General features: G+C 72.0%; 2 protein-coding genes across 2 annotated transcripts; one reads left to right on the forward strand and one right to left on the reverse strand.

Annotated features, from left to right (window-relative positions):
- Positions 1-2,402: 2,402 nt before the first annotated feature.
- On the reverse strand, positions 2,403-7,750 carry GLT6D1 (glycosyltransferase 6 domain containing 1). Its single transcript, XM_037495444.1, has 5 exons — positions 7,724-7,750; positions 7,204-7,281; positions 6,729-6,770; positions 3,807-3,944; positions 2,403-3,087 (listed from the first exon to the last, which is right to left on the reverse strand). Exons 2-5 carry the CDS (start codon positions 7,275-7,277, stop codon positions 2,403-2,405), a joined length of 939 nt encoding a protein of 312 aa, XP_037351341.1. The 5' UTR covers positions 7,278-7,281; positions 7,724-7,750.
- Positions 7,751-9,321: 1,571 nt separating this feature from the next.
- On the forward strand, positions 9,322-10,905 carry LCN9 (lipocalin 9). Its single transcript, XM_054689525.1, has 6 exons — positions 9,322-9,435; positions 9,676-9,812; positions 9,938-10,011; positions 10,143-10,253; positions 10,579-10,643; positions 10,732-10,905. The coding sequence occupies exons 1-6, from the start codon at positions 9,322-9,324 to the stop codon at positions 10,903-10,905; spliced, it is 675 nt and encodes a 224-aa protein (XP_054545500.1).
- Positions 10,906-11,161: the final 256 nt, after the last annotated feature.

Consider the following 11,161-nt stretch of genomic DNA (forward strand, 5'->3'; position numbering starts at 1 on the left):
CACCTCCCGGCAACCCGTGTCCGGCACACGCCGGCTGCTGGGAGGGGGCGCCGGGTCTGGGGACGCCGAGGCCCCACCCCAGGGCCTGGAAAGCTCCAAGTCGGAGCCGCTGGAAACGCAGCTGGAGCCCCAGGAGCACTCGGGACCCCGCTCGGCTGCCGCGCTGCCAGGGACGGGCCGCCCCTCCCATTCCCTGTCACCTTCCGGGGGGCGGTTCTGGACCCCAGCGCGTTCTCCCCTGACCGGTGACGGGGGGCCCCGGCACAGGCTGCCCGCAGAGCTGGCCACAAGCTGCACACCTGCCGTTCCCATGTCTGGCCGCCCCTCCCCGCACAGTGGCCTGGTGGCCCGCTGGCCACATCCCGCCGGACCCCGAGGGAAAGGGGTGGAGGCGGGAGCCAGGCCCCAGGCCGGACAGCCCGGGGCGGAGGTGGACGCTGCCGCCGCCTGCCCTCCCTGGCCAGGCCTGGACGCCGCCGTGGGCCCTGCGGGCTCGCGCTGGGGTGGGGACAGAGCAGGCTGGCGACCCAGCGGCGTCCCCGCCCCTCCACGTGTCAACATTTGCTGACCTTGGCTCGGCCTCCGCGTCACCCCGTCCCTGTGCTGGGGTGCCCCAAACCACAGCGCAGATGCCAAAGGCGGGTGAAGGGTCACAAATCCCAGGCTTGGAGAGCGGGGGAAGGCCCTCGCCCTTGGACAGGACTGACCAGCCAAGCAGGGGTGATGCTAGGCAGGGAGGCCCAGGGTGGGCGCGGCCAGGAGCCAGAGCTGGAGACCAGGTGGAGGGAGGGGAGGGGGGGCGGGGAGGGAGGGGAGGGGGGAGAGGAAGGGAGAAGAGGGAGGGGCAGCAGGGCTGCAGCAAGCGGGGCCTGCAGGGGGCGGGGTGCCGTGGGAGGAGGGTGGGGGGCACGGAGGGGTGGGTGGTCTCACCCCCACCTGTAGCGGCTGGTCCTGAGCGGCCGGTGGGCGGGCCCTGCCCAGGGGGTGTCAGATGGGAAACCGAGGCCTGAGGCCTCACTGCGGGGAAAGGTTCTCAGGCGTCTCTGCCGCCCCGGGCCGGCCCTGCCTGAGGGGCGCCCGCAGCCGTCACCCGGCGGAAGCCATGGTGTCCACTCGTGGGGGCCTCGCTCGGCGTGAGACGCTCGTGGGAGAGCCGCAGGGGCGGGAGCGAGAAGGGGAGAGGAGCCCGGAGAAGCCCAGGGTGGAGACTGGCCGGGGGCTTGGACACGCCGGCCTCCGGCCCCCGCCCCGGCCTCGGCCCCCGCCGGCCGCCCTGGTGCTGCTCTACAGGTGCGAGCTCAATAAAAGCCCGAGGAAGGCACCGAGGGCTCCAGGACTCTCCTCTCCGGTCCCCCCGGATCTTAGAAACCCGGCCCCGGGCCGCCTGCCGCACACGGACGCTGCGGACGACCTCGCCGTCAGCCCCGCGAGCTGGGAATGAGAGAAACGTCTTTGGAGGCTCTGGAAGATCGAGGCTCGGACACGGGGCGCCTCCCTGGGGCTGGGATGCGAGGGGCGGCGGGGGGCGGGGGGGGCACCTCGAAAACGTGCAGCTGCGTCCCCCCGAGGCTTCCCCGGGACGACCCGAGCCACGCGTCAGCACAGCCAGGCCCCCGCGGCGGCACCGGGAGGGGTGCCGGGAAGGCCACGGCCGCCGGGGGCGGAGCGGGCAGCGACCACACGGGCCCTGCCCAGACCGGGCGACGCGGGGCTGGCTCATCAAATCCACAAAACTAACTTTTTAAAAATCTGTGGCCGGAGGGACGGGGCGTCCGCCCGGCCTGGCGGCTCCGGGGCTGGAAACTCAGCAGCAGAAGCTGCCTGCCCCGCGCTCTCGGCTCCCCCGGGAAGGGATCGCTCGGTGGAGCCGTGACCTGGCTGGAGACCACCCTGGCCTCGCCCGCCCGCCCGGCTGCCACCGTGGGCAGGAAGCCGGGCTGGTTCTCGCTGCGCCCGGCCTCGCTCTCAGCCTCAGGTCCGGCTGCGGCGCTGCGCCGACATGTTTCCGCCTGGAGGCTGCTCTGGGTTTGCGGACGGCGGGGAAGAGGAGGGGCAGGGGCGTGGGGGGAAGCCCTGGGCCATGCGGGGAGCCGGGGCCATCGGGGCCACCTGGGCCCCAACCCGCCAGCAGCGTGGCCTCCCGGGCGGCGAGAGGAGGCCGCCCCTTCCCTTCCCGCGGGGTCTCGGCCCCTTCAGGGGACAGCAAGGCTTGGGGGCCGGGCCGAGGGGCCGCCGCGCGCTCCACGTGCAAACGCGCTTCCCCGGAAGGGTCTTTAATTAGAAAACCACCCATTGCGACACACCCAGGGGCAGCGCCCCGACCCCAACCCCTGCCGGCGTGGCCACGTGCGGGGGGGGCGCTGGGTGGACCTAGGGGGCGCGGGACGGCCGCCTGGACGCCCTCACTGCCCGCGCCGCGACAGCCGGGCCACCTTCACGTAGCGCACCTGCGCGGGCGGGGCGAGCGCGGCGTCCCAGCCGTACTCGGGCGACAGCAGCCTGCTGGGCTTGTGCAGGAGGAAGTGCCTGTTGAGGTGGCTCTCGAAGGTGCTGCGCAGCCCCAGCGCGGCGTCGTGCGCCAGGCCCCGCAGGCACTGCTCGATGAGGCCCAGCAGCCGCCACGGGGTGCCCCCCACCAGGGCGCCGTCGTAGTAGAAGTCCCCCTGGCCCCGGGGGATGCAGGCCGCAGAGGCGGGCCGCCGCTCGTAGGGGAAGTCGCCGGCACCCCTGAAGTACCACCAGGGGTGCAGCTGGGCTACGGCGGCGCCCAGGGCCTCCTCCCCGACGTCATTCTGGAAGCGCTGGCTGGCCGCCATGCAGAACAGGAAGTCCACCTCGCCCGCGATGCGGGGGCCGATGTGCGCCCCCAGGCTGTGCATGCCCGCGGCCTCGGGGTCCTGCGGCCAGCTGCCCTCGGGGATGGGGAGCACCTGCAGCCTGCGGGGCGCCGCGGGGTCGAGCGGCAGCAGCTCCACGTGTGGGGCGTCCTTGTGGGTGTCCGCCAGGACGTAGAAGACCACCCGGGAGCCCACCATGAAGTGCTTGTTGGCGGATGTCAGGAAGGGCTCCAGGTGCTTCTCCGCCGTCCTGCGAAGAGCCCACGGGGTGACCCCAGGCACCTGAGGACGCCTCCTCGATCCCCGCCGGGACGGCTGCAGGCCGGGCAGGTGAGGCTGGGCTCCGGCTTCGCTCTGGCCTTGCTGGCTGGTGGAGGGGGTGGCAGCCGGCCGGCAGGCGAGCCCAGGCTCGGCGGGACTGCTGGGCGCGGGGAGGGCGGGAGGGCAGCGCAGGCGCCAGGGCCCAGCTGAGCGGGGAGAAGCAGCAGCCCGCTGTGGCCGGATGGCCAGGGGCACTGCCGAGGGCACCGAGGGGCGGGAGGCCATGGAGCTTGCACGTCTTCCCCAAACACACGGTGGGCAGCACCTGAGGGGTGGGTTCACCGCAGGGCCAACCCCAGTCCCGGGCGTCCACCCAGAGAACAGGGTGGCCACCCCGCTCCCGCGTGCTGTGCGGCCAGTTCCAGGAGGCGGGGCTCGGCCGCTCTCGCGTGGGATGCTGCTCAGCTGTTCCAAGTCCTGCCGCTCGCAACCACCCGACGGAGCTGCAGGGGCGCCACGGGCAGGGCGAGTCTGAAGGGGCCGGGGGGACACGCTGCCCTCGCCCTTCGTGGGCACTGGACGCGAGACGGGTGGGCCCGGGGTGGGAAGGGGTGCCGGACCCCATCCAGCAACACTGCCGCCGCCAAACGAATTCAGAGCCCAGGGAAAGACCCAGCGCTTGAAGCTCCCCGCCGCGGGGGGCCTTACCTGCCGGCCGCGAGGACAGCCAGGCCGACGGTGAGGTTGCAGGCGCCGTAGTGCCTGCGCAGCGCGTCTCTGTCGAAGGTGCCCTCCCAGATGACGGGCGCCCGCCAGGCCGTCATGGTCACCACGTCAGGGCGGCTTCTGTTGAACCGAGGAGACGCCTGGGAAGCGGGTGCCCCTGTCCAGGGGGCCGGGCGGGGTGGCCAGGCCTGCCCGCGAGCCCTTGCCATCCTGCCCGCGGGGTCACACGTCCGTGCCGGCCGGTTTCTGCCTGCGCTGGACACCCCACCGCGGCAGGGGCGCCCCGGTCCAGCCAACGTGCAGGCCCTGCCCCTCCCCGTCGCAGTTATGTCCAGGGGCGGCGTCCCCCCCAACAGCCCAGCCCCCACGGGCTCGGAGGGAAAGGAAAGTGAGGCCCAACGGGAGGGCCCGGCTGCGCCTGCAGTGACAAGGGGCGCAAGCGCAGGCGGGGTCCCCTTGGAGGGGGGCGCAGGGTGGGGGAGGCCCAGCAGAGCACCTGCAGGGGCGCCGGGGCGCGGCCCTCGCCCTGATAAGGAGCCACAGACCCCACGGGGCCCTCACGGGGAGGGCAGACTAGCACGTTGTCGCCCGGAGGGGCCGGCCCGTGTGCCCACCCTTACGGTCCTCCCGGACACGGAGGGGAGCCGGCTCCTCAGTGACCGTCACTGCTGACGGCTCAGCCCCTCGGCCCAGAGCAGGCCAGATGTCCCGTCTCCGGACTCCCTCAAGGAGCTTCCAGGAACGGCTCCGTGTCCTGCAGGTCACCTCACTGTCGCGCCGTCCTCGCCCATGTGAGTCCCTTGTGATCTGAAGGCTGCTGGGGGCCCCGCCCCGCACTTGTGGCGTCTCTCAGGCCTCACTCGTCGGCCCAAGGTCTGTCACGACGTCGCCGCTTCACAGCCCCACCTCGGTGTCACTGACGGGCTCCGCTTTTCCACTCATTTGTATGCTCTGCCTTTCCGCCGCTTCCCCTCTGCTTGGTCTAGCTTTTTTCATTTTATTTTATTTTTTTAAAGATTTATTTATTTATACAGGCACTGGGCACAGTCAGAAGCGCGGGAGGGTGAGAGAATTCACCAGAGCCAGAGCGGGGAGCAGAGCAGGCAGAAGGACCGAAGGACACTGCTGAGGGGAGCAGCGGGCGGCAGGAGAGGTCTGCGCGCCATGTGGGACCCTCCTCCGGTGGCCGGGGAGCAGCCGGGGATCGAACTGGCACCGCAGAGGCCGCGGGCAGCTTCGCAACCCAGCGCTCAACCGCTGCGCCACTGGGTGGGCCCCTTGGTCTAGCTTCTTTTTAAGGTTTATTTATTTCTGCACACAAGAGCTGGGGAGCAGGCCAGAGCTGCGGGGGGCAAGACGATGCCCCAGAGACAGAGCGGGGAGCAGAACAGGGGGATCCACTGAGATCCATGCTGAGGGGAGCAGCGGGGAGACAGGAGGGTCTGCCGCACCCCAGGGGTCACTCCCTGGCCAGATGGGGGTGGAACTCGTGCCGCAGCGGCTGCCGACAGCCTCACAGCGCTGCGCGCAGCCCCGCGCACCCCCAGGGAGGCCCTGTGTTTTTTCTATCGTATTTTTTAAAAGATTTACTTATGCATTTCTATAGTATCCTAACTCGCTGCTTCTGTTCCTATGTGCTGTCTTCTTAGAGGGGTCTCGGGTGTTACAATGAACACTTTAATTTATAAAAATCTAAATCAACTCACACCAATTTGGTTTCACTAGGCTGTGCCGCCCCACGCGCGGCCGCCGGCATGGAGCTGGAGCTGGAGCTGGAGCTGGAGCTGTGGCCCCTGCGCCGTGCTGAGGCAAGGCGGGGGCAGCCGCACACCGACCTGTCTCCTCTGCGCGCTGACACCGCCTTTCCAGCGTCCGTGGCGCCCCTGGGGCTCCGGCTGTGGGGCTGCAGGGCCACTCGCTCGGGCCAGGCTTCCCGGCCAAGCTTACGCTTCAGCTCATTCTCCCGAGAATGTCCCGGACGTGCGCAGCCCTCGATGAACTCCCAGAGCTCTGCGTCCTCAGGGTTTTGTGGAGAAGCGTGGAAGGAAAGCGGCACCGTCCAGGCGAGGCGAGCACGAGGGCCACACGCCCGCCTCGTCGGCGGCACCGAGTGGGCCCCGCGGCTCTCCTGGGAAACAGCCCTCGAGGACGACGTGGCGTCTCCCCCGGCTGGACGGGGCGCCAGGACGGCCGGGGGGCCGCGCAGCAGGACGCGGAGGACCAGGCTGCTCAGGGCCGAAGCCGATGGCTCAGTGCCGGGGGTCGTGGCCCGGGACTCCCCAGGCCGGGCCGTCCGGATGTCAGAGCGGCGGGTGCCCGGGGCGGCCCTAGTGAATAGGCCCAGGACGCGCAGGTCGTGAGGGCCCGTCGGCGCGACAGCCTCCCTCCACAGCCGCAGGCCACGGCGGCCAGAGCCAGCCCCCAGGCGAGCGGGCGGCCCAGGGCTGCGCGGGCCCTGGCTGGGCGGCGGACTGGAGGACCCAAGCGTAAGACGTGAGGGAAGCCACAGGCCACGCGCAGAGCCACGGGCACGTCGCCGTGGGCAGGGGCGGCCAGGTGCAGGGTCAACCGGGATGTTTCACAAGCGGTGTGGCCGAGAACGAAAGGCGCTTAGTGCGTCCGCGGCGGAACAGCCGGCGCCAGGGACGGCCCCCTCGGGACGCAGGCGCCGCGCCCGGGGTGCGTCTCGGACGGGCCTGGGCCCGGAACGCAGGGGAGGCGCGCAGGGGGCGGGGTCCGGCCACATGGCTCCCGGCCAGACCGTTCAGAGGCACGAAGCCCCCGGCGCCTGGCCACGAGGACCCTCGGCTCCCGGGCGGCCGGCGAGGGCCACGGCCGGTCTTGAGGGGGGACATCGCCACCCAGGGCCCCGCGCTGCCCATGCCCAGAGGCGCCCGTCCTTACCTGGGGTCGAACCAGTCTGAGAGCCGCAGTTCTCCCGGGTGCCTGCGTGCGACGGGAGAGCCGGGTCGCCCGAGCCCCCTGTGGACGGCGCCGCCAGGGGAGCCCCTGCCTACGGGCTGTCCCCCCACGAGAGAGCAGGCCTGAGGGCCGCAGGGCTCCGCTGGGCGCTGACAGGAGGGGTCAGGTCGACAGCCTAGGCCGGGCAACCCCGCTGTCCCTGCATCCCCTTGGTCCTGGCCCCCCAGAGGAACGCGAGGCGGGCGCCCACCCCCGCAGCAGCCCCCACCCCCGCAGCAGCGGAGAGCCCCCGGATCTCTCCAGCCTGCGCTCGGGACCCCCCAGCTGGGAGACTCGCAGCTGTGGGTGGCTTGGGGGGATCACGAAGCCCCTCCCCGGCGGAGCGCGGGGGCTGTGCTGTGCCCCGGGCACCGCGTCCAGGCGGCCCCAGCCCCTCGGGACGCCCGGCGGCCGGTACCTGAGGCGGCGCTGGGCGCCCAGGAGCAGCAGGGCCAGCGCAGCCAGCAGCAGCGCCGTCCTCCTCCTGCTCATGGCCCTGGGAGGAAGCAGGCGGCTGTTAAGTGTGGCTCCAGGGGGGCACCTCCGGGGCGCTGGGCCCTGCTGGCCGAGGGGCGCCCCCACCCTCCTCCCCAGCCGGGGACCCCCAGGCGGCTTCGCGCAGGCTGGGAGCCCGGAGGCAGATGCGGCCCGGGCCGCCGGGCCTGAGGGCCTCGGGAGCAGCAGCGGGCGGCGGGTTAAGAGCCCTGTCGGGGGCAGGGCTGTGGCGGGCAGGGTGTCCCCCGCCTCTCCTCGCAGCCGAGGGCCCCCCCAGGCTTGTGGAAGCCGACGCCCGGTGAGCGGACACTCGGCCCGCGCCGCCTGCAGCAAGGGAGCAGGAGGCTGGGCGCCGCCCGGGGCGGGGGCAGAGCCTGTGTGGGGCAGACCCCGCGCAGCCACCGGCGCGTCCCAGCCGCTGGGCTGTCCACGCTGGTGCCCACCCTCCTGGCGTCCCGGCTGGGCCAAGTGACCACCGGGGAGGTGGGTCCACAGAGGTGCCGGCCAGTGCTTCTGCCAGACTGGCCGCGGGCAGCTTGGGGTCCAGCCCACGCACTTCCTGGCCCTCGAGGTGAAGTGGAGGCCCTGGGGCTCCGGCTCAGGCGTGGCCAGCCACGGGGGGACGCAGCAGGGTCTCTCCACCCCCGCACTGGGGCGTGACTCCCCACCTTGCCCCCGGCCCCAGGGCCCTCTACGTGGCCGCTCCAGGAACAGGGGAGCCCCCAGGACAGACGGGCCTCCCTGTGAAGTCAGAGCCAGATGCTGCCCCCCGGGCTGACTCGCTGACGTCAGCAGGCCCCGCGGTGACGTCACAGTGGGACAGTCACAGGGATGGCGCCCCGCAGGGCCCCTCGTGGTGGCCCGGGCGGCCTCGGGCCAGCGGGCGGGGCAGGCGTCCTCCGCGGCTCCGGAGAGCTGGCTGCGGCACCGAGTAGACGGGCTGGCGGGGGCGGGACAGGGCAGCGGTGCCCAAGGACGTGGCTCCCCCTCCTCGCACCAGCCCTGCCCTTGGGAAGTAAATCCCTCTCCATTCTCGAGAAGTTGCGGCGTCTTTGGGGCACCCATGGGCTTCCTGGGCAGCCGCCACAGGCGGCCACAAGCAGACGGGCTGAAGCACCAGCAACTGCGAGGAGGTCCAGTGGACGCTGGAGAACACCCCACTCCCTCACCCCCGCAGCTCTGGGCCCTTGGGGCTGCTCCCCTCTGGGCTGGAGGCCCCGGGGCGGAGTGGGACCTTGGGTTGTGCCCCCCAGGCCCCCGCATCTCCCAGTCCCACGGCCGTGCAGCCTGTCCGTGCCCCAGTTCCCACCCCCGCAGTCCTGGGGTCTCAGCAGGAGGGAGCCGAGCGGGGGGCCTGGCGCAAGCTGGTCCATGGGCTCTGCCCTGCCCAGACCTGGCTGGACACCTGGGCTGGGGAAAGCCCCTCGGCAGTGAGGGGAGACCCCCCCACTCTACCCACAGCCAGCCCTGCCCCAGGGGCTGCTGTTCAGCCCCAGCCCCTGCCGGGCCTCCCGGGGAATCAGCAGGGAGTTCGCGACTGGCTCTGCCCTCTGCACCCACCGTGGCCAAGCCACTTTCCCGCAGGCCTGGAGCTGCCAATGCCCAGTGGGGCTCACGCCCGTGGGTGGCTGCAGGCGGCCTCCACCCACCCCCACCCCGTGCTGGGGGCCTCCCTCGGCCCCATCCCTCCCAATTCAGTCATGCCCTTGAAGCTCCAGGTGCACCTGCCTGAGGGTTTACGGGGCGCTAAAGGCTCCTGGGCCAGACCCCGATGGCCCCCTTCTCCGCCCCTCTGGGCACTCCCCCCACCACGAGCCTCACCGGCGGGTGCCTGCAGCCTCGCGACCCCTGCAGCGACCCAGGGGCTGGCCCAGGGCACTGAGGGCGCTGGGGCCCATCACTGGCACCAGGATGTCCGTGGGGGCCAGGGCGGCGGAAGCGGGACCTGGCTGTGTTCCGGACGCGGGGGCGTGTGTGGGGCCGGCCGGAAGGCGCAGCTCAGAGGCCCATAAAGGGCAGGGGGCGGCCGTGTCCGCGGGGGATGGCGCTGCTGCTGCTGCTGCGGATGCTGCTGCTGGGTGCGGGGCTGGGCCCGGCCTCCGCCCAGGAGTTCCGGCTCCGGGACGTCGTGCGCGGGAACTACGACATGGCCAAGGTGGGCTGGCCCGGTCCGCGCTGCGGGGAACCGGCGCCCCGAGCCTGGGTCCACGCCCCGTGACAGGGACACCACTGCTGGGGAGCCCCCCTCTCCTGTCCAGCAGTCACGGCAGCCTGGGGAGAAAGAGGGGTGCTGGGAGTATGGGTGGCCAGGAGGGCTGCTGGGAGGATGGGGGTGCCCTAGGAGGATGGGGTCCTACAGCAGGCTCAGGGCGCCCCATGCCCTGGCCGCCCACAGGTGTCGGGGACCTGGTACACGATCTCCATGGCCTCGGACGACATGAAGAGGATCGGCAGAGACGGGGACCTGCGGGTCTACATCCGGGACATCCACAACCTGGACAATGGGGGCCTGAAGTTCCGGTTCTTCTTCTCGTGAGTGTCGCCCGGGGGGACGGGGTGACTGTGGCCCCCACACCGGCTCACTGCCCCATGGGGCGGCCGGGAGGGAAGGACACTGGCCGCGAGGCCAGCTTGGCCCACACCTCGCCCCTGCGCAGGGTGCAGGGGGGCTGCGAGCCAGTGGACATCGTCTGCGAGAAGACGGACAAGGTCGGGGTGTACACGCTGGCCTGTGAGTGCAGCCGACCGACGGCGGAGCCTCCTCGGGGCCGCGGGGGCCCTGGGGTGGACGCCCGGAGTGGGGTGCAGGGGAGGCTCCCGGCTGCGCAGGCGTGGGCGGCTCTGAGCCAGGTGTTCTCGCAGATGGTGGGGATAACAGGGTGCTGGTGGCAGAGACGGACTACCACCTGTACGTCACCTTCCACCTGCACAACGTCAGGAACGGCTCGGCCACACAAGTGCTGGCCCTCTACGGTACCCCGTGGGCCCAGCGCGGTCACAGCGGGCCCAGGCTTCCCCCACAGGTCCCCGCAGGACCCCACAGGACCCCCACAGGACCCCCGCAGGACCCCACAGGACCCCCAGAACTCCCACAGGACCCCCTCAGGTCCCCCCCACTCCCCAGTACATCCTGGGGGGAGGTGATGTGATCTAGGTTGCCCAGGCAGGTCTGCCCCCCGCCTTACACACCCCCTACTGCCGAGCCCCGGACACCCCGACAGCACCCAAACCACCCTGAGGCCGAGGCTCCTGTGTCCGCAGGGCGGATCCCAGAGCTGAGCGCCGGCTTCCTGGACAGGTTTGCGGCCGTGTGCCGCAGGCACGGGCTGGGGCCCCGGAACATTGTCACCCTCACCCGCGACGGTGAGTCCCCGCGCCCACCAGCAGCCCCAGGGGAGACCCCGGCGGGGGGAGGGGAGGCGGCGCAGGCTAACGGCCACTCTGTCCCCAGACGCGTGTGCCAGGAAGTAGATGCCCGCCAGGCCGCAGGTTCGTGAGGCCCTTGCTGGGGGGGGGCACGGGGGGCATCAGGGACCTGCCCCCCAAGGCGGCCTGGCCTCGCCGCACTGCAGGCCTCACCTGCCACAGTGGGGGCCACGGGAGGGGGCCTGAGTTAGCGCCCTGAGACCCCCGCAGAGATGACCCCGATGGGTCTCCTCGCCCAGTTCCAGACCCCAAAAGCCAGGTGGTGTCAGGCAGGGGCAGGGGTCACTGCGCCCCGAGGCTCCAGGGAGGGCCCTCCTGCCCTTCCCGCCCCAGGGCTCCAGGCGCCCCGGCTTCAGCCTCTCCTCCCGCCAGGAGCCCCCGCCGCCCGGGAGACCCCAGGCCCGCCCAGAGCACAGCGGCACAAGGCCCGTCCAGGCGCCCCGAAGAGCACCCTG

The sequence above is a fragment of the Talpa occidentalis genome, unplaced genomic scaffold (genome assembly GCF_014898055.3).
Source record: "Talpa occidentalis isolate TD23 unplaced genomic scaffold, MPIMG_talOcc4v2.1 talOcc4.7, whole genome shotgun sequence".
In the NCBI taxonomy this organism is placed as follows: Eukaryota; Metazoa; Chordata; class Mammalia; order Eulipotyphla; family Talpidae; genus Talpa; species Talpa occidentalis.

Coding starts and splice junctions, on each gene's coding strand:
- GLT6D1 (XM_037495444.1), bottom strand. CDS start 7,277: ATGAGCAGGAGGAGGACGGCGCTGCTGCTGGCTGCGCTGGCCCTGCTG. Junction 6,771..7,203: donor GGCGCCCAGCGCCGCCTCAG/GTACCGGCCGCC, acceptor CGTCGCACGCAG/GCACCCGGGAGAACTGCGGC. Junction 3,945..6,728: donor TCAGACTGGTTCGACCCCAG/GTAAGGACGGGC, acceptor TCGGTTCAACAG/AAGCCGCCCTGACGTGGTGA.
- LCN9 (XM_054689525.1), top strand. CDS start 9,322: ATGGCGCTGCTGCTGCTGCTGCGGATGCTGCTGCTGGGTGCGGGGCTG. Junction 9,436..9,675: donor GGAACTACGACATGGCCAAG/GTGGGCTGGCCC, acceptor GGCCGCCCACAG/GTGTCGGGGACCTGGTACAC. Junction 9,813..9,937: donor AAGTTCCGGTTCTTCTTCTC/GTGAGTGTCGCC, acceptor GCCCCTGCGCAG/GGTGCAGGGGGGCTGCGAGC.